The sequence below is a fragment of the Heteronotia binoei genome, chromosome 6, assembly GCF_032191835.1.
Source record: "Heteronotia binoei isolate CCM8104 ecotype False Entrance Well chromosome 6, APGP_CSIRO_Hbin_v1, whole genome shotgun sequence".
Taxonomy (NCBI): domain Eukaryota; kingdom Metazoa; phylum Chordata; class Lepidosauria; order Squamata; family Gekkonidae; genus Heteronotia; species Heteronotia binoei.
Window position 1 is genome coordinate 7,963,946 of NC_083228.1, and position 25,133 is coordinate 7,989,078.

General features: G+C 55.0%; 1 protein-coding gene across 1 annotated transcript; it reads right to left on the bottom strand.

Moving 5' to 3' along the window:
• Positions 1–1,128: 1,128 nt before the first annotated feature.
• RBP3 (retinol binding protein 3) lies at positions 1,129–23,693 on the bottom strand. Its single transcript, XM_060241011.1, is given in 9 exon segments — positions 1,129–1,530; positions 3,587–3,729; positions 9,196–9,386; positions 20,636–20,956; positions 20,958–21,101; positions 21,103–21,927; positions 21,929–22,120; positions 22,123–22,728; positions 22,731–23,693. Coding segments are annotated over 9 exon segments (3,711 nt in total). The 3' UTR covers positions 1,129–1,204.
• Positions 23,694–25,133: the final 1,440 nt, after the last annotated feature.

Consider the following 25,133-nt stretch of genomic DNA (forward strand, 5'->3'; position numbering starts at 1 on the left):
GCTCTGTCAGTGTCTTCCCTGTGGAGTGAGCCATGGGGCTCGGGAATGCTGTGGCAGAGAGAGAGAGAGAGTGCCTTTCCTGGCCAAAAAGAACGTGGCTGTAGGTGGGTACCTGAATCTACGTCAACCACACTTCCCCGAGCACTTTCCCAGTCACTCCACAGGGCTCCTTCCTTCCTTTTGTTCCCTCCCATAGTATATTCTGCATGAGGGTGGCAGTGTCTTGGCTTCAGGGGGTGTGTGTGTGTTGGTTGGTTGTCCTTACCTACTTGTCACCAAGGTTTTAGTGGTTGTCAGTGGGGTTGCTAAGGGCTCCGTTGCATGCGCTGTACTCTGATTCTTGCTGAGGGGGGTGTTCCTGTCCATTATTCCCTCTCCACAAAGTGAGCACGGGATATCACCCTGCTTCAGACTCCGCAGGTCAGTTTCCCTGGAGGAAATGGCAGCGCTGAGCAGGGGACTCTCTGGCATCCTGTCCCCGCTGAGCTCCCTCCCCAGCTTCTGCCTCCAGATCTCCAGGAATTTACCAACCTGGATGCTTTAGCAACCCTGGCCCCCGACAGCCTTGGAGGAGTGAAGAGCCAAGGACGTGCCGTCAGGTGGCAGCCAACTTACTTGGGTTGTCAACTCTGGGTTAAGAAATACCTGGAGATTTAAGGAATGGAGTCCGGAGAGGGTGAAGTTTGGAGAGGAGAGAAACCTCAGGAGAGATGTGAAGCCAGAGAGTCCACCCTCCAAAGCTGCCATTTTCTCCAGGGGAACTGATCTCTTGTCTGGAGATCAATTGTAATTCCAGGAGATCGCCAGGCCTCACCTGGAGGTTAGCAACCCTAAAATGGAAGCTTGGGCATGGAAGGTGTACTTCCACTGAGCCCAGTTCTGACATCTTTGTGCCTTCTTGCTTGGGCAGAAAGAAGATTGAATTACAGAACACCACGCGGAAACAGGAAACTTCTTTATTCACGCGCTCAGCCGGGAACGCCCCGCCCCACCCCATAGTTCTCTTTGCACAACACAGAACATTCCCACAACTCTGAATGCAAGCGAAGAGGGGACAGACCAGGCTATGTTAGTGATGGTGCTCCAGGTCAAGAAGAGAGATTTCCGCCTCCTAGAGGAAGCCAGTTGGGTACCTTTCTTCACTCATTCTCCTTTCCAGCATCTTCTTCTGTGTTCCCACCTTTTCTGGTGCCTCTCAGAAAGTCTAGTTGGGCTGGTGAAGGTGTGCATTGAGCATCTCCTTGGCTCGGATGAGGGCCACTTCGGTGGGAACGGCCAAGTGAGGACTTATTCCCACCCCCTCCCAGGTGCCGTCAATGGAAAGGACGGATCGGGATGCTGGGATGGTCACGTAGAGGTCGGTGCCGTCCACGTGGTACGTCAGAGGCGGGTGGCAGCCCCCGCTGGTCCTCTGCCCAATGATGTAGGCCCTGTTCAGCCTTTTCATGATGGACACAAATTCCTCTGCAGCGCCTGCAGTCACCGAGCTGGTGAGGATGACCAGGCCTTTCTGGAGACCGTATCTCACCCCTGGCAGAGAGAGGAAGGGAGGAGCAAGTTAGCAGGTCAGAACAGTTCTTCTCACCCAGGTGGAGCCGCCAGAAGAAAGTCTGTAGAAGATTGGACCAGACCCCACCCCACCCCCCACCACCATTGCATCGTGTTCATACTACTTGCTAAAAGTGGTTCGAACTCGCTGCAATCTTTGTCTGATAGGCTTGTCTGCCACACAGTTGTTCCTTCAGAGATTTGGAGATCTCCTGGAATTATAATGTAGGTATCTCCAGGCAACAGAAATCAGTTTCCCCAGAGGGAATGACAGCTTTGGACTCCTGAGGTCCTCCCCAAGCCCCACCCAGAGGGAATGACAGCATTATGCCCTCCTGAGGTCCTCCCCAAGCCCCACCCTCCACAGGCTCCACCCCCAAATTTCCAGGAATTTCCAAGTTTGTCAGATCTCCTCACCCATCTGGCGGGGGGATTTGGAAGGTATTCTTGGGGTGGACAAAGACGACGTGCGATGTCCCCTACTTTATGACATCACCCAGAAGTGACATCATTGCATCTGGGATGTCATGCAGGGAATGCTCTGGTTTTTGGGCAAACTCTATGGTTAAAGTGGGCACATGATGTCGCCAGCATGATGATGTCACTTCCAGGTGACTTTGTGCGGCAATGTCCCTATTTAGGGGAGGGCTTTCCCCTGCCGGCCAGCTGGTCCACTGTGGAGAGGAGCCCCCAAAACTGGGGCATTCCCCCACAGGAACCTCAGAGCTCACAGCCCTAGGAATTTCCCAACTCTTTAGCAGTAGGGCTGCCAACCTCTAGGTGGTGTGAAACCAGAGAGCTCGCGGGTATGAGTAAGGTATATAGACAAACACTCTGTGAGAGCTTTAACTGAGCCGCTTTCGTGGGAAGGGTGGGATATAAATCATAAATAAATAATATATATTGAAAACAATATTTTAAATCACAATATTTCCACATTAATTTGAAATTATTTCACAGTCCATTTTGCAATATACAATGTTTTTCTTCGTTTGTAGGACTCCCTGAAGTCCAATTCCCCAATGCAGGTGTGATTGCAGTTAAAAGGAATGTGAGGGCCAGAACTCTCTTTGGAGTTCAGTTGTGCTTGCCACAGCCTTGCTCCTTTAAGGAGTATAGCGAAACTATAAGATCTTAGCATACAGCTGTGTAAATAAAAAAAAATGCTAAGAGACACCATAAATTTTAAACAACAAAACAGTGTAATGTAGAGGTCAGTGGTGTCCTGACAGAGCTTGCGCATAGAACTTCAAATAGACAAGAGCGTGTAGCAAGACGACATTAACAGAAGACAGTTCAAAAGCAGTCTTTCCAATCACCAAGGAGTGACACTTTTCCAGTATTTAGTTCATGGAACTAAAGAAGCCCTTCCAAAGACATCTGTTCTAGATATCAAGACGTTTCATCCGTCTTGCTTCAGTTTGGAGGCTTATTTCTCACTGGAACCCAATCTTTACAATACATTCATAGGAGACCAACAAGGTTCAGAACACGTCTGTAACCATGCTCCACTTCCCAAAGTCCCCAGATATTTCCAGAGCTGGAGCTGGCAACCCTAAAAGGAGCAGTAGATTCAAGAGGCACAAAAGAAAGTATTCCTTCCCCAAGACACTATTAACTTAGGGAACTCACTGCCACTTTACAGGTTCTATATTAGACGGCTTTAAAGGAGAGCTGAACACATTCATGGAGGAGTGGAAATTCACTGATAGCGATTAGCCATGGGACTTCCAACTTCTGGGGCAGTACGCCTTTGAATACTGGCTGCTGGGATGCAACCTCCATGGACAGTGTATTGGTCTTCACCACTGTAGGAGATGGGATGCTGGGCTAGATGGACCATTGGCCTGGTCCCACAGGACTCTTCTTAGGTTTATAGCCTCTAGCTCTTCAATATTTTGATGGTTCCCAATCCCATTCAGATCTGTCTACTGTAGCGCCTGCTTGCTAGAGACTGGTTTTAGCATTTGATGAACTACCACCCTAGAGGCAGCCATCCATCCTGGATACCGAAAATATAGAATATAATTTTGATCACCTTTAAGCTGTGAATGGGTCCAGATGTCAGTCGTCGTATTGTTTGGTCGGTTGTATACTTTGTCCAGAAGAATTGGGCTTCCTTCGTCGAAGAAATAGGAGCACAGAGTTGCTATGGAGGAAGTGGGGCCCCCTACATTATATCTGCAGAGATAAAGGGGGAAAGCAAGATCATGTTAGCTCTACATGGAAGGTGAAAACAGACAGGCCTTCCAAAATGTGGTTGAAATGGGCTCTACCTGAGACAAAATGCCTTGGAATGGCAGCAAGCGTGGGTTCAGTCATCCCTCGCCCTCAACCTGTCGCAGCTGTGCCAAGAACGGCCCTAACAACTCAGACCCACACAGCCAGATCAGCAGATGTTCTGCATGCCCTTCCCAGGAAAGAAACTGTGTGAGAGAGAAGGTCCGTTTGCTCACAACTGGGCCCATCTTTCTTCTCCTAAAGAATTCCCATTGTGGAGGCAACCATCGCCGCGTTCAGTGGACTACACGGAAGCCCAGTTGAACCATGAACAGTGAGTGCAGAAATCCTATGTTGGTCTTTCCCTCAGGGATGAAGTGGATGGGGCAGTTCTCACAGAGAGTGTGGTGCGAGAGAAACTCATAGCCAGCTTCAAGAAGGGATTGGATCAACATATGGAGCAGAGGTCCATCAGTGGCTATTAGCCACAGTGTATTGTTGGAACTCTCTGTCTGAGGCAGTGATGCTCTGTATTCTTAGTGTTCTGAGGGGGGGGGCAACAGTGGGAGGGCTTCTAGTGTCCTGGCCCCATTGATGGATCTCCTGATGGCACCTGGGTTTTTTGGCCACTGTGTGACACAGAACGTTGGGCTGGATGAGCCATTGGCCTGATCCAACATGGCTTCTCTTATGTGACACATAGTGTTGGACTGGATGGGCCATTGGCCTGATCCAACATGGCTTCTCTTATGTTCTTATGAGACACAGAGTGTTGGACTGGATGGGCTATTGGCCTGATCCAACAGGGCTTCTCTTATGTTCTTACATGACACAGAGTGTTGGACTGGATGGGCCATTGGCCTGATCCAACATGGCTTCTCTTATGTTCTTATGTGACACAGAGTGTTGGACTGGAGGGGCCATTGGCCTGATCCAACATGGCTTCTTTTATGTTCTTATGTGACACAGAGTGTTGGACTGGATTGGCCATTGGCCTGATCCAACATGGCTTCTCTTATGTTCTTACCTGGGATGGACAAAGAGGGCTGGTGCAATAAAATGTGCTCTATGAGCTCCCCGGTCAAGCCAGTTCCAGCTAGTCTGTGGTCCATCATGGGGTTGCCAATCTCCAGGTGAGGCCAGGAGACCTCCCAGAATTACAACTGCTCTCCAGATCAGAAAGGTCCATTTCCCTGGAGAAAATGGCAGCCTCAGAGTGAAGATTCTGTAGCATTTTGTACTCCACTGAGGTCCCTTCCCCAAGGCCGACCCTCTACATGCTCCAACCCCAAATCTCCAGGAATTTTCCAACCTGCAGTTGGCAACCTTATGCTCAAGATCAGCTCTCTGAAATCCTCTTCAAATAGGAGATGCTTCGAAGGATTTACCATTGGGCTGCCTGGGAACCACAGCTGACCGGGAGTGTATTTCTCATTATTTTGGGGGTCTGTTGCTTCTTTGCTTCCTCCCAATCTATTTATTTATGGAGTTCTAGATGGTTTTTCATATTAAGAAACACTTGAATTCTGACACCACCACCCCTCCTCACCTACCTTGTCCATTGAATAGTGGGTGCAGCTGCATAACAATCCCTGGATTAGGAGAACAGGCAGCCAGCCAGCCACCAGGGGCTTTGACACGCCCCCAGCAGCCCTCATGAACCCCTGGAGAAGCTCACACCACCCTTTCTCCACTTCTTATGTGATTTTGGGCAGTGGCTGGCTGGTTGGCTTTTTGACTGGGGCAGGGGGGAGACCCAGGAGAGCCCCAGGTGAGTGAGGCTTGCTTGGGCTGCCTGGCTCTCTAAGAAGAAGACTGCAGATTTATACCCCGCCCTTCTCTCTGAATCAGAGACTCAGAGTGGCTTACAATCTCCTATATCTTCTCCCCCCACAACAGACACCCTGTGAGGTGGGTGGGGCTGAGAGGGCTCTCACAGTAGCTGCCCTTTTCTTTTTTCTTTTTTCCCATTGCATAAAACTTTTATTTATCAATTGCATGTACACTACCAAATTATACATAAACAAACATAAACACACAAAAACCGCCACCCAACCTCCTCCACCCAAGGAGCTTACAAGGCTTCACCATAGCACAATTCCAATTTCCTCATGGTAAGTCCGATACTTTTTATCCAAACATATAAATAGTCCCATGTCTTTCTACAATCTCGTATATTACCTCCTCTTAGTCTTACGGTTAAAATGTCCATCTCAGCTGCGTCAAATAGCTTTTGTAAAAACTCTCCCCCTGTCTGGCAGTTTAGAGACTTTCCAGTATTTCGCGTACAAAATTCTCGCGACAGTTATTATATGCAGCAACACTTTCTTCTCTTGTCTGGGTAGGTTCCCTTTATATACATTTAATAGTATAGTTCTGGGGTATGTTGAAGCCTTGTTTTTAATATTTTTTGAGCCCATAAATTGATCTGGGCCCAATATTTTTTGGCAAAATCACACTGCCACCAGATATGAAAGAGAGACCCTTTTACTTTCCTGCATTTCCAACATTTGTTGGAATACTTTGGGTATATTTTACTCAGTCTTTCAGGAGTTAAGTACCACCTGTACATCATCTTGTATATATTTTCTTTAAACACTGCTGATTTTGTTAGTTTTAAATTTTGTTTCCAGACTTTTTTTTCCATTCTTCCATCTCAATATTATATCCGAAATCTTTCAACCATCTTATCCAGCTTTAACAACTGCTTTGCATTTTAATTTGTAAGAGCCAATTATAAATTTTTGAGATGAGTTTCTGATTATCACAAATTATCATATCAAATTCGTTTAGATTTTTAGCAAATCCTATTTCCTTATCTGACTGGTATTTGGATTTCAAGGACAACTCTGTGAGAGCTATGGCTAACCCAAGGCCATTCCAGCAGATGCAAGTGGAGGAGTGGGGAATCAAACCTGGTTCTCCCAGATAAGAGAGCTCTGGCTGACCCAAGGCCGTTCCAGCAGCTGCAAGTGGAGGAGTGGGGAATCAAACCTGGTTCTCTCAGATAAAAGAGCTCTGGCTGACCCAAGGCCATTCCAGCATCTGCAAGTGGAGGAGTGGGGAATCAAACCCGGTTCTCCCAGATAAGAGAGCTCTGGCTGACCCAAGGCCATTCCAGCAGATGCAAGTGGAGGAGTGGGGAATCAAACCCGGTTCTCCCAGATAAGAGAGCTCTGGCTGACCCAAGGCCATTCCAACAGATGCAAGTGGAGGAGTGGGGAATCAAACCCGGTTCTCCCAGGTAAGAGAGCTCTGGCTGACCCAAGGCCATTCCAGCAGGTGCAAGTTGAGGAGGGGGGAATCAAACCCGGTTCTCCCAGGTAAGAGAGCTATGGCTGACCCAAGGCCATCCCAGCAGGTGGAAGTGGAGGAGGGGGGAATCAAACCTGGTTCTCCCAGATAAGAGAGCTATGGCTGACCCAAGGCCATTCCAGCAGGTGCAAGTGGAGGAGTGGGGAATCAAACCTGGTTCTCCCAGGTAAGAGAGCTCTGGCTGACCCAAGGCCATTCCAGCAGATGCAAGTGGAGGAGTGGGGAATCAAACCCGGTTCTCCCAGGTAAGAGAGCTCTGGCTGACCCAAGGCCATTCCAGCAGGTGCAAGTGGAGGAGGGGGGAATCAAACCCGGTTCTCCCAGGTAAGAGAGCTATGGCTGACCCAAGGCCATCCCAGCAGGTGGAAGTGGAGGAGGGGGGAATCAAACCTGGTTCTCCCAGATAAGAGAGCTATGGCTGACCCAAGGCCATTCCAGCAGGTGCAAGTGGAGGAGGGGGGAATCAAACCCGGTTCTCCCAGATAAGAGAGCTATGGCTGACCCAAGGCCATTCCAGCAGGTGCAAGTGGAGGAGTGGGGAATCAAACCCGGTTCTCCCAGGTAAGAGAGCTCTGGCTGACCCAAGGCCATTCCAGCAGATGCAAGTGGAGGAGTGGGGAATCAAACCCGGTTCTCCCAGGTAAGAGAGCTCTGGCTGACCCAAGGCCATTCCAGCAGATGCAAGTGGAGGAGTGGGGAATCAACCCCGGTTCTCCCAGATAAGAACCAGCACACTGATTCACTATGTAGTGCTCCCAAGCAGGCCTTGCTTGCCCAGGGCTCTCCTATCTTGCATCGGGTTGCTTTTGGCTGGTGTGGGGCATATGCTAATGGGTTATGCTAATGAGCTCCACCCCCTATTTTCCTACAAAACGACCCCTGCTTAACGTGGTCTACAAAGCAGGATAAACCAGGGCTGAATCGGGACCTAGGATTTTTTTTATCTCAGGACATTTTCTGCCCCTCCCAGCATCTCCCCCTCTGCTCTGATCCAGCTGATCCCCCTGCACATGGCCCCTCGGCATCCGATTCCCGAGTTCCTTCTCTGCAACGCCCCTCCCAACTTCTGACTGGGATGTAAGGAGGCCGAGGTTTTCTTTCCGATTTGTATCTGACGAAGGGAGCTTTGACTTGGGAAATCGTACCGTCCCCAAATCTTGATCCGCTCTCTAAGGCGCTCCGGGACTCAAATCTAGCTGCCCAGCAGCCTACCACCATGGCTACCCTCTGAAACATCAACCTTGTGATAACTTTGCCTGTGCGGCCCTGCTCCACGCTTATCCAGGCAGTGCCTCTCAAAGAGGCGGACGGAGCAGAGCCCAGGGCTCGGGGCTTTGGCCTGGTTTGCTTCCACCCTCGGACTTCTCCTGACCACAGAGCTGTGGCTCCTCCCGTTGAGTGGTAAAACCATCATGCTACTTTTGGGTTACAAATATTAGCTAGAGTTTCCATGTCTGCTGTAAATTACCAGTCTTCCAAGCGTTCAGCCAGATAGTCTTTTTTATATATATAATAATTATTTTGGGGGTTTTTTAGAAACCATCCTTGTTCATGTTTTGGCAAATAAAACTTCGAAAGGCTTTACAGACATGGAATTTTGAGCAGGAAGTGTGGAGGGTTGTTAGAATCGTACGCTTAGCAGCAAAACGAAATGCATTTTTGAACACAGTAAACATGTTGAATGTTTGACATTGCTCCACGCCTCCCTTGCGTGAACACACAGGAAACTGACTTCCAGGGCTTTTTTTGTAGCAGGAACTCCTTTGCATATTAGGCCATGCCCCCTTGGTGTAGCCAATCCTCCAAGAGCTTACAGGGCTCTTCTTACAGGGCCTACTGTAAGCTCTTTGAGGATTGGCTGCATCAGAGGTGTGTGGCCTAATATGCAAAGGAGTTCCTGCTACAAAAAAAAGCCCTGAGACCATCAATCCTTCAAAGCCAGTATTGTCTATTCAGACCAGCAGTGGTTCTCCAGGGTCTCAGGCTGAGGTCTTTCCCATCACCTCCTAGCTGATCCTTTTAAATGGAGATACCGGGGATTGAACCTGGGACCTTCTGCATGCAAAACAGAGGGTCTTCCACTGAACCACAGCTCCTGCCTTTTCTACTTACCTCAGGTCAATGATCAGGGCGTCCGTGTTGATAATCTTCTTCCAGACGTGTTCCACCAGCAGGCTGGAGACCTGGGCTAAAAGTTCACAGTCTCCAAACATATCAAACCTCAGGTAACCGACGTTGTTCTCAAACACTTTGGTGTGGAAAGAAAACTTAACGAAGTCTTCCAAATGCTCCGGGGAAGAAATCTGAAACGGGTTTTACATGGTCACGAACTGAACGTGGTCATGATCTTTCAAAGGTAACATGGGAGGGCAATGAAAAAAAAAAATGGGGCATGTGAGAGACAAGCTTGCCAACTTCCATGTGGGGCCTGGAGATCTCCTGGAAACGCAACTGAGCTCCAGATGACAGAAATCACTTCTCCTGGATAAATGAGTCACTTCGAAGGGTGGTCTCTACAATATCGGACCTTGTTGAGGTCTGTCCCCTTCCCAGACTCTACCCTCAAATCTCCAGATATTCCCCAGCCTGGAATTTGCAACCCTGGCCAAAGAGTTTAAACACAATCCAGAATGGAGGATGGAGACAGGATCCTAGCGGCAGTGAAATCTACCAACTGCCCCTTGGACTTGTGAAGGCTTGCCAGGATGGTATTAGGGACTCTGGGTGATATTGTTAACCTGTCCCTGACAAGTGGGACATTCCCAGAGGTACTAAAAGAGGCTGTAATTCGCCTGTTGTTGAAAAAACCTTCGCTGGACCTAGGGTTGCCAATCCCCAGGTGGGGGCAGGGGATCCCCCGGTTTGGAGGCCCTCCCCCCGCTTCAGGGTCGTCAGAAAGCGGGGGGAGGGGAGGGAAATGTCTTCGGGGAGCTCTGTTAGTCCCTGTGGAGATTTATTCCCATAGAAAATCATGGAGAATTGATCCATGGGTATCTGGGCCCTGAGGGGGCTGTTTTTTGGGGTAGAGGCACCAAATTTTCCCTATAGCATCCAGTGTCCCTCCCCAAAATACCCCCCAAGTTTCAAAAAGATTGGACCAGGGGGTCCAATTCTGTAAGCCCCAAAAGAAGGTGCCCCATCCTTCATTATTTTCTATGGAAGGAAGGCATTTTAAAAGGTGTGCTGCCCCTTTAAATATGATGGCCAGAACTCCCTTTGGAGTTCAATTATGCTTGTCACAGCCTTGATCTTGGCTCCACCCCTAATGTCTCCTGGCTCCACCCCCAAAGTCCCCAGATATTTCTTGAATTGGACTTGGGAACCCTACCGCCCAGTTTCTAACTCGCCGTTCCTGGGAAAGGTAGTTGAGAAAGCGGTAGCGGAGCAGCTGCAGGTTTTCCTGGATGAAACATCCGCCCTGGACCCATTCCACTTCGGCTTTCACCCGGGCCATGGGACGGAGACAGTATTAGTCGCCGTCACAGACGACCTAAGAAGGCACCTGGACCAAGGTGGGTCAGCGCTGCTGATTCTTCTTGACTTATCAGCAGTATTTGACACGGTCAGCTATGACCTATTGACCCACTGCCTTGCCGTTGCTGGGGTGTGGGGGGGGCGGGTCTCTTTACAATGGTTTTCCTCCTTCCTTCAGGGACGGGGACGAAGGGTGATGCTTGGCGAGCACACTTCCCTGTGGCACCCACTTATATGTGGAGTGCCGCAGGGAGCTAGTCTCTTTATTATTTAACCTGGACCAAGGCGGGAAGGTCCCACTTGCCTAAATTATATGCGCCCCCTTGCCCAGATTGCCCGAGGTTTTGGACTGGGTCGTCACCAGCTGATGACACCCAGCTCTATCTGTTGATGGACGGCAGACCGTCTTCCGCCCCTGAACAGCTGTTGGAGGCGTTAGGAGCCTTGGCTGGGTGGCTACAGCAGAGTCGACTGAAGTTAAATCCAACTAAGACGGGGGGGGGGGGGTGTTTCGTGCATCCAGCTCCCAGCCCTGGGCGGCGCCGCCTTGGTACCGGCCCAGCAGGTGAAGAGTCTGGGAGTGATTCTGGATGCCTCCCTTTCCATGGGGGTCCAGGTCACAACAGCTGCGCAGTCTGCCTTCTTCCACCTATGGCAGATCAGGCAGCTAGCACCATACCTATCCTCCCAAGATTTAGCTACAGTGATCCATGCAATCGTCACTTCTAGGCTGGGTTACTCTAACTCGCTCTATGCTGGCTTGCCGCTGAAACTGATCCAGAAACTGCAGCGGGTGCAGAATGAGGCAGCTCGCCTGCTGACTACATCACCTATACGGGTGCGCATATGGCCGGCACTGGCTGCCTATGGAGTACCGGATCCGTTTCAAGGTGTTAGTTTTGACCAACGTACCTACGGGACCGTCGCCTTCCATATTCGCCCAGGAGGTGGCTTTGTTCGGCCTCCCAGGGTCTTCTGACAGTCCCCGGCCCAAGGGATGCCCGTCTTGCCTCTATCAGGGCCAGGACTTTTTCGGTCCTGGCTCCGAACTGGTGGAATCAGCTACCAATGGAGATTAGGCTTCCCAACCCTCCCGCCCTGCCGGGGGACCCCAGGATTTCCACTCTCTTCCCCCGCTCCCCAAAAAAATGGAAGCGGGGGGAGAGGGGGGAAACGGTGCCGAGCCGGCGAGGCCGCCGCGCCGCTGCCGCCCCCTCCCCGCCCACCGCAGTTGCTCCTCCGAGATGGGCTCAGGCTGAGCCCATCTCGGAGGAGCAGCCAAGAGGCGGCAGCAGCGCAGGGGAGGGCAAGGCAGGCCAGGAGCATGGCGAGCCGCGAATCCGCGCCCTTCTAGGACCCGGACTTGCGGCTCACCATGCTCCCGGCCCGCCTCCACCCGCCCCCTCCGCTTCCATCCCAGAGGCGGAGCTGGCGAGGCCGCCGCGCCGCTGCTGCCTCTTCTCTGCTCGCCGTGGCTGCTCCTCCGAGATGGGCTCAGGCTGAGCCCATCTCAGAGGAGCAGCCACGGCGAGCGGAGAAGAGGCGGCAGCTGCGGGGCAACTCGCCACGCTCCCCGGCGCCGTTTCCCCCCTCCCCCTAGCTCCACCCCAGTGTCTCCTGGCTTCACCCCCAAAGTCTCCTGGCTCCACCCCCAAAGTCCCCAGATATTTCTGGGGTTGGACTTGGCAACCCTAATGGAGATCCGGGCCCTACCTGACTTACTGGCCTTTCGTAGGGCCTGTAAAACGGAGCTGTTCCGCCAGGTCTTTGGATGAGGCAGAGGGCGTCCATCTATTAGATCGGTTGGCCTCCCCCTACGCCCTTACGGCCTGCTGCATCACTGTCGTGTGGAGCTATAGCATCTTGCTTCATATCACCTTGCTGAACTAATTGACTGCACTTTCTGAATGCTGAACTTGTTTTTTATTATGATTTTACTGTGATTTTAATTTAAATTGTTGTACTCTGCTCTGAGCCCCCCCAAAGGGGGAAGGGGCGGAATAGAAATAAAATAATAATAATAATAATAATAGATCTATTGTTTATCCCAACAATTTCATCTACTGGACAGATAACAGAACCTTTATTTGAAGAAACTGAAACTGCATTTTCTTTTTTAAAACAATTACATGTCGCTTTAAAAAATCCCACTCTCATTCAAAAATGAACCAGAATTTAACACATATATGATCTAGCACAGGGGTCCCCAACTCCCGGGCTGTGGACCAGTACCAGTACTCTCATTTCGGGAAAGTTTACTTTGGAGGTGAAGTGGAGAGCCTGTGTTACTTTATATATTGAAGTACTGGTCGGTGACCTGTTAGCAACTGGGCCGTGAGTTATATAACTATTTGATTATATATTACAATCTAGTAATAATAAGATGACGACATTGGATTCATATCCTGCCCTCCACTCCAAATCTCAGAGTGGCTTACAGTCTCCTTTACCCTCCTCCCCCACAACAGAAATCATGTGAGGTGGGTGGGGCTGAGAGAGTTCTTGCAGCAGCTGCCCTTTCAAGGACAGCTCTGCAAGAGCTATGGCTGACCCAAGGCCATTCCAGCAGCTGCAAGTGGAGGAGTGGGGAATTAAACCCAGTTCTCCCAGATAAGAGTCAACACACTTAACCACCGCACCAAAATAAAGTGCACAATTGTATCATCCCGAAACCATCCTCCCCCCACCCCCCCACCTCCGGCCCATGGAAAAATTGTCTTCCACGGGTCCCGGGTGCCAAAAAGGTTGGGAACCGCTCATCTAGCACACATGCAGAACACAACCTTTTAAAACTGAGCCATGACCAAGGATTGAACACATGAAGCTAAAGTCTGCTTTCTTTGTGTAAAAGAAAGTACAATAGAGGGGAAAGAGCAGAGCTTAGGTGAATTACGTGGGAATGTATTACTCTGGCCCTTCCAATGGCAATGAACACCTTCCTCCCCAAAAAACTGTCTCTTCCTATATGCATTAGTTAAGGAAATTCTGCTGTACTGTATCTGAAGAAGTGTGCGTGCACACAAAAGCTTATACCTTGAATAAAAATTAGTCGGTCTTAAAGGTGCCACTGGACTCAAACTTGGTTCTGTTGCTGCAGGCCAACTGATTCTTCTAGGGTTGCCAATCCCCAGGTGGGGGCAGGGGATCCCCCGGTTTGGAGGCCCTCCCCCAGCTTCAGGGTCGTCAGAAAGCGGGGGGAGGGGAGGGAAATGTCTGCTGGGAACTCTATTATTCCCTATGGAGATTTATTCCCATAGAAAATCATGGAGAATTGATCTGCGGGTATCTGGGGCTCTGGAGGGGCTGTTTTTTGGGGTAGAGGCATCAAATTTTCAGTATAGCATCTAGTGCCTCTCCCCAAAATACCCCCCAAGTTTCAAAACGTTTGGACCAGGGGGTCCAATTCTATGAGCCCTAAAAGAAGGTGCCCCTATCTTTCATTATTTCCTATGGAAGGAAGGAATTGAAAAGGTGTGCCGTCCCTTTAAATGTGATGGCCAGAACTCCCTTTGGAGTTCAATTATGCTTGTCACAGCCTTGATCTTGGCCCCACCCCTAATGTCTCCTGGCTCCACCCCCAAAGTCTCCTGGCTCCATCCCCAAAGTCCCCAGATATTTCTTGATTTGGACTTGGCAACCCGCTGGGCTGACTGGGGAGAGGCTGCTGCTGGGGGAGGCAGGGGGGCTGAAGTCCCGGCCTGTCCCCAGAGACCATCCCCTGGCCCTTGTGGCCTCGGAGGCCTCGTCAAAGAGGAGGGCTGGGCTGTCTGGGGAGAGGCTGCTGCTGCTGGGGGAGGCAGGGGGGCTGAAGTCCTGGCCTGCCCCAGAGACCCTCCCCTGGCCCTTGTGGCCTCAGAGGCCTGGTCACAGAGGAGGGCTGGGCTGAGTGGGGAGAGGCTGCTGCTGCTGGGGGAGGCAGGGGGGCTGAAGTCCTGGCCTGTCCCCATAGAGCCCATCCCCTGGCCCTTGTGGCCTCGGAGGCCTGGTCACAGAGGAGGGCTGGGCTGAGTGGGGAGAGGCTGCTGCTGCTGGGGGAGGCAGGGGGGCTGAAGTCCTGGCCTGTCCCCACAGAGACCACCCCTGGCCCTTGTGGCCTCAGAGGCCTGGTCACAGAGGAGGGCTGGGCTGACTGGGGAGAGGCTGCTGCTGCTGGGGGAGGCAGGGGGGCTGGAGTCCTGGCCTGTCCCCACAGAGACCATCCCCTGACCCTTGTGGCCTCAGAGGCCTGGTCACAGAGGAGGGCTGGGCTGAGTGGGGAGAGGCTGCTGCTGCTGCTGCTGCTGCTGCTGGGGGAGGCAGGGGGGCTGAAGTCCCGGCCTGTCCCCAGAGACCATCCCCTGGCCCTTGTGGCCTCGGAGGCCTGGTCCCAGAGGAGAGCTGGGCTGACGGGGGAGACGGGAGAGGCTGCTGCTGCTGGGGGAGGCAGGGGGGCTGAAGTCCCGGCCTGTCCCCAGAGACCATCCCCTGGCCCTTGTGGCCTCAGAGGCCTGGTCACAGAGGAGGGCTGGGCTGACTGGGGAGAGGCTGCTGCTGCTGGGGGAGGCAGGGGGGCTGAAGTCCCGGCCTGTCCCCCCAGAGACCATCCCCTGGCCCTTGTGGCCTCAGAGGCCTGGTCACAGAGGAGGGCTGGGCTGAGTGGGGAGAGGCTGCTGCTAGGGGAGGCAGGTGGGCTGAAGTCCTGGCCTGTCCCCACAGAGACCATCCCCTGGCCCTTGTGGCCTCAGAGGCCTGGTCACAGAGGAGGGCTGGGCTGACTGGGGGAGGCTGCTGCTGCTGGGGGAGGCAGGGGGGCTGAAGTCCTGGCCTGTCCCCCCAGAGCCCATCCCCTGGCCCTTGTGGCCTCAGAGGCCTGGTCACAGAGGAGGGCTGGGCTGACTGGGGAGAGGCTGCTGCTGCTGGGGGAGGCAGGGGAGCTGAAGTCTTGGCCTGTCCCCCCAGAGACCATCCCCTGGCCCTTGTGGCCTCAGAGGCCTGGTCACAGAGGAGGGCTGGGTTGAGTGCGGAGAGGCTGCTGCTGCTGGGGGAGGCAAGGGGGCTGAAGGCCTGGCCTGTCCCCACAGAGCCCATCCCCTGGCCTTGTGGCCTCAGAGGCCTGGTCACAGAGGAGGGCTGGGCTGACTGGGGGAGGCTGCTGCTGCTGGGGGAGGCAGGGGGGCTGAAGTCCTGGCCTGCCCCAGAGACCCTCCCCTGGCCCTTGTGGCCTCAGAGGCCTGGTCCCAGAGGAGGGCTGGGCTGACTGGGAAGAGGCTGCTGCTGCTGGGGGAGGCAGGGGGGCTGAAGTCCCGGCCTGTCCCCAGAGACCATCCCCTGGCCCTTGTGGCCTCGGAGGCCTCGTCAAAGAGGAGGGCTGGGCTGTCTGGGGAGAGGCTGCTGCTGCTGGGGGAGGCAGGGGGGCTGAAGTCCTGGCCTGCCCCAGAGACCCTCCCCTGGCCCTTGTGGCCTCAGAGGCTGGTCACAGAGGAGGGCTGGGCTGCTGGGGGAGGCAGGGGGGCTGAAGGCCTGGCCTGTCCCCCCAGAGCCCATCCCCTGGCCCTTGTGGCCTCAGAGGCCTGGTCACAGAGGAGGGCTGGGCTGACTGGGGAGAGGCTGCTGCTGCTGGGGGAGGCAGGGGGGCTGAAGTCCTGGCCTGTCCCCCCAGAGCCCATCCCCTGGCCCTTGTGGCCTCAGAGGCCTGGTCACAGAGGAGGGCTGGGCTGACTGGGGAGAGGCTGCTGCTGCTGGGGGAGGCAGGGGGGCTGAAGTCCTGGCCTGTCCCCACAGAGCCCATCCCCTGGCCCTTGTGGCCTCAGAGGCCTGGTCACAGAGGAGGGCTGGGCTGACTGGGCAGAGGCTGCTGCTGCTGGGGGAGGCAGGGGGGCTGAAGTCCTGGCCTGCCCCAGAGACCCTCCCCTGGCCTTTGTGGCCTCATAAGCCTGGTCACAGAGGAGGGCTGGGCTGACTGGGAAGAGGGTGCTGCTGCTGGGGGAGGCAGGGGGGCTGAAGTCCTGGCCTGTCTACACAGAGCCCATCCCCTGGCCCTTGTGGCTTCAGAGGCTGGTCACAGGGGAGGGTTTTGCTGACGGGGGAGAGGCTGCTGCTGGGGGAGGCAGGGGGGCTGAAGTCCTGGCCTGTCCCCACAGAGCCCATCCCCTGGCCCTTGTGGCCTCACAGGCCTGGTCACAGAGGAGGGCTGGGCTGACTGGGAAGAGGCTGCTGCTGCTGGGGGAGGCAGGGGGGCTGAAGTCCTGGCCTGTCTACACAGAGCCCATCCCCTGGCCCTTGTGGCTTCAGAGGCTGGTCACAGGGGAGGGTTTTGCTGACGGGGGAGAGGCTGCTGCTGGGGGAGGCAGGGGGGCTGGAGTCCTGGCCTGTCCCCCCAGAGACCATCCCCTGGCCTTTGTGGCCTCAGATGCCTGGTCACAGAGGAGGGCTGGGCTGACGGGGGAGAGGCTGCTGCTGGGGGAGGCAGGGGGGGCTGAAGTCCTGGCCTGTCCCCACAGAGCCCATCCCCTGGCCCTTGTGGCCTCAGAGGCCTGGTCACAGAGGAGGGCTGGGCTGACTGGGGAGAGGCTGCTGCTGGGGGAGGCAGGGGGGGCTGGAGTCCTGGCCTGTTCCCACAGAGCCCATCCCCTGGCCGTTGTGGCCTCAGTGGCTGGTAACCGAGGAGGGCTGGGCTGAGTGGGGAGAGGCTGCTGCTAGGGGAGGCAGGTGGGCTGAAGTCCTGGCCTGTCCCCACAGAGACCATCCCCTGGCCCTTGTGGCCTCAGAGGCCTGGTCACAGAGGAGGGCTGGGCTGACTGGGGGAGGCTGCTGCTGCTGGGGGAGGCAGGGGGGCTGAAGTCCTGGCCTGTCCCCCCAGAGCCCATCCCCTGGCCCTTGTGGCCTCAGAGGCCTGGTCACAGAGGAGGGCTGGGCTGACTGGGGGAGGCTGCTGCTGCTGGGGGAGGCAGGGGGGCTGAAGTCCTGGCCTGCCCCAGAGACCCTCCCCTGGCCCTTGTGGCCTCAGAGGCCTGGTCACAGAGGAGGGCTGGGTTGAGTGCGGAGAGGCTGCTGCTGCTGGGGGAGGCAGGGGGGCTGAAGGCCTGGCCTGTCCCCACGGAGCCCATCCCCTGGCCCTTGTGGCCTCAGAGGCCTGGTCACAGAGGAGGGCTGGGCTGACTGGGGAGAGGCTGCTGCTGCTGGGGGAGGCAAGGGGGCTGAAGGCCTGGCCTGTCCCCCCAGAGCCCATCCCCTGGCCCTTGTGGCCTCAGAGGCCTGGTCACAGAGGAGGGCTGGGCTGACTGGGGAGAGGCTGCTGCTGCTGGGGGAGGCAGGGGGGCTGAAGTCCCGGCCTGTCCCCAGAGACCATCCCCTGGCCCTTGTGGCCTCGGAGGCCTCGTCAAAGAGGAGGGCTGGGCTGTCTGGGGAGAGGCTGCTGCTGCTGGGGGAGGCAGGGGGGCTGAAGTCCTGGCCTGCCCCAGAGACCCTCCCCTGGCCCTTGTGGCCTCAGAGGCTGGTCACAGAGGAGGGCTGGGCTGCTGGGGGAGGCAGGGGGGCTGAAGGCCTGGCCTGTCCCCCCAGAGCCCATCCCCTGGCCCTTGTGGCCTCAGAGGCCTGGTCACAGAGGAGGGCTGGGCTGACTGGGCAGAGGCTGCTGCTGCTGGGGGAGGCAGGGGGGCTGAAGTCCTGGCCTGCCCCAGAGACCCTCCCCTGGCCTTTGTGGCCTCATAAGCCTGGTCACAGAGGAGGGCTGGGCTGACTGGGAAGAGGGTGCTGCTGCTGGGGGAGGCAGGGGGGCTGAAGTCCTGGCCTGTCTACACAGAGCCCATCCCCTGGCCCTTGTGGCTTCAGAGGCTGGTCACAGGGGAGGGTTTTGCTGACGGGGGAGAGGCTGCTGCTGGGGGAGGCAGGGGGGCTGAAGTCCTGGCCTGTCTACACAGAGCCCATCCCCTGGCCCTTGTGGCTTCAGAGGCTGGTCACAGGGGAGGGTTTTGCTGACGGGGGAGAGGCTGCTGCTGGGGGAGGCAGGGGGGCTGAAGTCCTGGCCTGTCCCCACAGAGCCCATCCCCTGGCCCTTGTGGCCTCACAGGCCTGGTCACAGAGGAGGGCTGGGCTGACTGGGGAGAGGCTGCTGCTGCTGGGGGAGGCAGGGGGGCTGAAGTCCTGGCCTGTCCCCACAGAGCCCATCCCCTGGCCTTTGTGGCCTCATAAGCCTGGTCACAGAGGAGGGCTGGGCTGACTGGGAAGAGGCTGCTGCTGCTGGGGGAGGCGGGGGGGCTGAAGTCCTGGCCTGTCTACACAGAGCCCATCCCCTGGCCCTTGTGGCTTCAGAGGCTGGTCACAGGGGAGGGTTTTGCTGACGGGGGAGAGGCTGCTGCTGGGGGAGGCAGGGGGGCTGGAATCCTGGCCTGTCCCCCCAGAGACCATCCCCTGGCCTTTGTGGCCTCAGATGCCTGGTCACAGAGGAGGGCTGGGCTGACGGGGGAGAGGCTGCTGCTGGGGGAGGCAGGGGGGGCTGAAGTCCTGGCCTGTCCCCATAGAGCCCATCCCCTGGCCTTTGTGGCCTCAGATGCCTGGTCACAGAGGAGGGCTGGGCTGACGGGGGAGAGGCTGCTGCTGGGGGAGGCAGGGGGGCTGGAATCCTGGCCTGTCCCCCCAGAGACCATCCCCTGGCCTTTGTGGCCTCAGAGGCCTGGTCACAGAGGAGGGCTGGGCTGACGGGGGAGAGGCTGCTGCTGGGGGAGGCAGGGGGGGCTGAAGTCCTGGCCTGTCCCCATAGAGCCCATCCCCTGGCCCTTGTGGCCTCAGAGGCCTGGTCACAGAGGAGGGCTGGGCTGACGGGGGAGAGGCTGCTGCTGGGGGAGGCAGGGGGGGCTGGAGTCCTGGCCTGTTCCCACAGAGCCCATCCCCTGGCCGTTGTGGCCTCAGTGGCTGGTAACCGAGGAGGGCTGGGCTGACTGGGGAGAGGCTGCTGCCATTTTCTTAAGGGAACTGAACTCTGTAGTCTGGTGGCCAAATTGTAATTCCAGAAGATCTAGATTTTTGGGTTTTTATTTGGTTGGCAGCCTCGAGGTGTGACCAGGAAGTAGAGAGGATTGGAGGAAAGCTGTTTTTGTCCTGGGCAGGTTCTTCCCACCCTCATCCATCTGGCATTGTGCCAGATACCTTTCCCATCACCTGTTTGTAGAGGCAGGCAAGGGCAAACCTCCTCTGTCCATCTGTTGCCTTGAGTACCCCGTGGGGTCACCATACATCAGCTGTGACTTGATGGCACTTTCCACACAAAATGCATTTGCAGAGAAGTTGGGCGATGGCACACTAATCTCCTTAACTGACTCATGGGCTGCAGGGTGGTAAACTTGTGTTTCCAGGGGGGTGACAAACTAAAGACTCAGCCTTCTGTCCCACCAGCATCCTACTCTGATCTTTACATCAAACAGTGAGCCGAACAGGAGGAGGAGAAGAAGGAAGAGGAGAAGGAGGAGAGAAGGAGAGGAGGAGAAATAGGAGGAGAAGATATTGAATTTATATCCTGCCCTCCACTCCAAATCTCAGAGTCTCAGAGCAGCTCTCCTTTATCTTCCTCCCCCACAACAGACACCCTGTGAGGTGGGTGGGGCTGAGAGAACTCTCCCTGAAGCTGTCCATTCAAGGACAACTCCTGCCAGAGCTATGGCTGACCCAAGGCCATGCCAGCAGGTGCAAGTGGAGGAGTGGGGAATCAAACCCGGTTCTCCCACATAAGAGTCTGCACACTAAACCACTACACCAAACTGGCGGCAGTGGAGGAGAAGTAGGAGGAGGAGAAGGAGGAGGAGGAAGAAGAAGAAGAGATTGGATTTATGCCCCACCCTTCACTCAGTCTCAGAGCAGCTTACAATCGCCTTTTCTCTCCCCACCACAGGTACCCTGTGAGGTAGGTGGGGTTGAGAGAGCTCTGAGAGCACTGTGATGGACCCAAGGTCACTCCAGCAGGTGCACATGAAGGAGTAAGGGAGTCTGATCTCCCAGATTAGAGTCCGCACAGTTAAGCACTACACCAAACCGACTCTCAGGCAGAGCTCTCCTTTCTCACCAACCTCCTGGCCACCGCTAAGAAGTCAGCCTCGCAGACACTTACCTGCACGGGTACACTCCCTGGGATGCGCTCCCTCAAGTGCTCAGGGATGTGGGCTATTTTCAGGTGCGCATCTCTGGAAAGGGCTTGCAGGTCCGCTGCCATCGCCTCCGCAAGCTCTGCCTCGCTGTTGATCCTCCTGTAAGTGTCTTTGGATGCAAGGTCGGCCAGCTTGGCAGCCATTTCTGCCCCGAGACTGGCGAAGGCGTAGTTGTCAGCAATCAGTTTGCCCACCGTCTGCAGCACGCCAGGCAGCTGGGCGCGCAGGCCGATGATGTCCTGAGCGGAAGCCAGGGCTTCCGTGGCTTGGGTGGTGACGTGGGGGCTGCAGCCCAGACAAGCTCCACACTTTGCCCGTGAGCGGGCTGAGCACCACCTGGCTGGGGATGGAGGCATACAGGGGGCTGCCACCCAGGCGGTAAATCCCTGCTGAGAGGGAACCGCCCACGGTGGGCTCCCCTATGACGGTTGGCTCGGTGGAGGTCCTTCATCGAGCGAGTGAAAGTCTCCACCGCAGAGCCGCTTATGTGGCTAATGAGGATGAAGAGGTCCTTTGTTGAGCCATACCGTTTGCCGGACACCTTGGGCAAGGTCCACACTTCGGTGCTGTGAGAGGTGCTCCGGTCAAAAATGGTGTACAGATGCTGCTGGGGCTCGGCATCAAAGAAGTAGGAGCAGAGGATGGGCACGGCGCTGGAGTAGCTGCCCGTGTTGTAGCGCATGTCGACAATCATGGCAGAGGTGCCCACCAGCTTCTCCCAGACCATCTGCAGGAGTTGGGGCCCGATGGCCTTCACCGTCTCCGCCTCTGCCATCATGTCGAAGCGCAGGTAGCCCACGTTGCCCGGCAAGACGTCCACTTTGAAGAGTGCCTCGATGATGTAGCTCAGCTCTTCAGGCGTGGGGGTCTTGTTGGGAGGTTGCTCCTCTGGGGAAGGCTCCACGTGGCTGTGGAAGATGTGCAGTTGGTGGTCTCCAGAGGCCTCTTGAAGGTCATTGGTCAGCTGAGAAGCCAGCGTTTCGAAGTCCACTGCCATGTGATACCCGCCTTGAGCCAGCTTGGAATTGAGCATGCCACTGACCCGCCTGGCCATTTCTGGGATGGCGTAGTGAGCCTCCAGCAGCTGCCCAACCCCTTCAACGAGAGCTCCCATGCCCTTGTGGAACTCCAGCACCTCCTGAGCTTTCTCCAGAGCCTCATCAGCCAGCACGATGGCATCAGGTACCACCCCACCACCGAACCAGGAGTCCCCGTGGTTGTCAATGAAGGAGATGATGGGGATGTTGATGAGGAGGCCACAGCCCCGCCCCCTCCCTGAGCTGCAGGATGCAGAAGGTCCGTGTGTGGAGCAGACGGCCTGCAGTGATCTCACCAACCAGAGTGGCGCGACCGAGGGACTGCATGAGGTAGGCAAATTCTTCAGCCGCTGTGGCCGTGTGGTGGCTGAGGAGCAGGTAGACCCCCACGCTGGGCTCCGTAGGGCCTGCCTAACAGTTTCCAGTCTGCTGTTGTGGTCCTGGGTGCGGTTGGTGCCCCTGTCGTAAGTTGTGAAGAGGCGCACAGAGCCGGCAGAGGGGTCTTGAAAGTAGGAAAGCAAAATCGGCACAGCGCTCGAGGATGGGCCCCCGGGGTTGTAGCGCAAGTCCACGATCAAGCTGTCCGTGGATTGCAGGGGCTCCCAGACTCGGTGCACAATGTAAGCACCGAGCTTGCCCAGAACGGAAGCATCAGCAAACTCGTCAAAGCGCATGTAACCCACGTTGCCTGGTAACACCGACACCTTGAATGCCGTGTCCACCAGAGCTTGCAGAAACTGCTCGTTGTCAGGCAGGTCAGCAGCTGTGGCGATCCGCTGTTCCGCCGGTCCAGGGGCAATCTCCCCAGCGGTGGTGACTCGCAGAGAGAGACGGGGGTCTTCCGACACAGCCTGCAGTTTGGCGTTCAGCTTGGAAGCCAGGTCTGCCGCAGACAGGATGGAAGAGCAGTCAAAACTGGCCAGGTGCTGCAGTAACGAAGGCACCCGATCCACCATGGAGTAGTTGTTCCTCAGGACGGTCATCAGCTGGTCAATGGTACTGGGGACGGCCTTGCGCAGTGCGAGAGAATGGCCAAGGCTTCGTCTAGTGCTCGTTCGGCTGAAGTTGCTACACTCGGCACCACCCCGCTGCCTTCCCAAGTTTGCCCACTGCCGCTTAAGGGACTCACAGATCGGGACAAGGGAATCGTCATGTAGAACTGGGAATCCCCGATTCGCAACTTCTGAATGTCCAAGGAGCCCCCTGCGGACCTCTCTCCCACGATTATGGCCCGGCGCATGTGCTTCAGTATGTAGGCCACGGCTTCGGCCACTCCCGTGGTGTATTGGCTGATCAGCAACACAACGTCTTTGTCCTTTCTGTACCTCGTGCCCAGCACTTTGGGTAAGGTCCAGATTTCAGTGGTGCTGTTGGACTGCCGGTTGTAGACGGTATCCACATGCAACAGTTGGTCATCGCGGTGCAAGTAGGAGATGATGAAGGGGATGCCAGAGACCTTCCCGCCAGTGGCATAACGTAAATCTAGCACCAAAGCCGATGTCTCCATCAGGGTCTTCCATACCTTTTCGACGAGGAACGCCCCTATCCGCTTTATAGTTTCTTGACCAATGATGTAGTCAATCCTCAAGTAGCCCACGTTGCCATCCAGTACCTCGGACTTCACTACATGTTGGATAAGTTCTAGGAGCTGCTCTGATGTTGGAGAAGCTTCTGTTTCTTGCTTAGGGGCAACGGGAGACGAAGGCTCGTAAGAGATTACCAACCGCGGGTCATTCAAGGCACCTTGGACGCCAGCGGTCAGAACAGAGGCCAGAAGATTGGGATCGGAGATGTCCAAGACCTCACCGTTTTTAATGGCTTGCTCAATAGCTTCTTGCATCCCCACCAGGTTTTCAGGGAAGCAGTAATTCTCCAACAGAAGCTTGGCCATGTCTAGCACCAGGGTGGGCTGGAAGACGTCCTCAGTACGAATGCCTGAAAACACCAGGGCTATTAGCAGCAGATGACATTGTCTCCCCGCCATTTTCACTCGGCTAGGGAAATGCAAAAAGAAAGAAGTCCAACCTCCTTGCAGACAGAGAGGAGCTTAGTTTCTCACTGACCTTCTCTTTCTGTCTGCGAATCAGCGCCGAGTTCAGTCGGAGAGCAGAGAATATCACTTTAAGCCAACGCTAACCCTTCAATCTGCCTGTAACCCTGTAATCTAATTAAACTCAAAGCCATCAACTGGGACTTCGTTCTGTGTTGTGACACCTCTCTTATGAAACATCGCTAAACCTCAGCAAAAGAAGTGAAGAAGACCATCATGAGAGGACGTCTGGCTCTGCTCGCGGGATTTTGCCCTACAGTCTGTTGCTTTCCACTTAATCTGATGTCGCCCACTGGACCAGATGTTGCTGCATGCTCAGCGGTTGTAACAAATATAGTGGTTCAGAGTGGTGGATTCTAATCTGGGAGAACTGGGTTTGATTCCCCGTTTCTCCCTCACATGCACCTGCTGGGTGACCTTGGGTCAGCCACAGTTCTCACAGAACTGTTCTCTAAAAAGCAGTTCTCCAAAGATCTCTCTCAGCCCCACCTACCTCAAAGGGTAGGTGGGGAGAGGAAACGAAGGAAATTGCAAGCCATTCTGAAACTCTAAGTGAAGGGCAGGGTATAAATCCAAACTACTAACGGAGTATATTGGGACTGATTCTTTCAAAGGAGGTGGGCGGGTTCAGTCCTTAAAAAATATTTTTGCAACAAATTGGTTTGTGAATTTTGGAGAATATGTCTGTATGTTACAAGGAATTAATGAATTATAGAAATCATTCACAGCATTTGTAGAGTGTTTATAAACCTATCTGCTGTGGTTTCCTTGAGTCTTGCTACAATCCCCAGGGGGTGGCAAGGGATCCCCCAGTTTGAAGGCCCTCCCCTCGCTTCAAGGTCATCAGAAAGCGGGGGGGAGGGGCAGGGGAAGGAAATGTCTGCTGGGCACTCCATTATTCCCTGGAGACCCATAGGATATAATGGTGAATTGATCTGTAGTATCTGGGCCTCTGGGGGATTGTTTTTTGGGATAGAGGCACCAATTTTGCAGCATAGCATCCGATCTCTTCTCAAAACACCCTCCAAGTTTCAAAAAGATTGGACCAGGGGGTCCAATTCTATGAGCCCCCAAAGAAAGTGCCCCTATCCTTCATTATCTCCAATGGAGGGAAGGCATTTAAAAGGTGTGCGGTCCTTTTAAATGTGATGGGCAGGTCTCCTTTTGAAGTTCAATCATGCTTGTCACAGCCTTGCTCCTGGCTCCACCCCCAACGTCTCCTGGCTCCACCCCAACGTCTCCTGGCTCCACCCCCAAAGTTCCCAGAAATTTCTTGAATTGGACTTGGCAACCCTACAGCAGAATAATTCTTTGAGCGCTTTTAAGTGTTTGTGGGTTTTTTTGCTATCAAGTCACAGCTGAATTATGGTGACC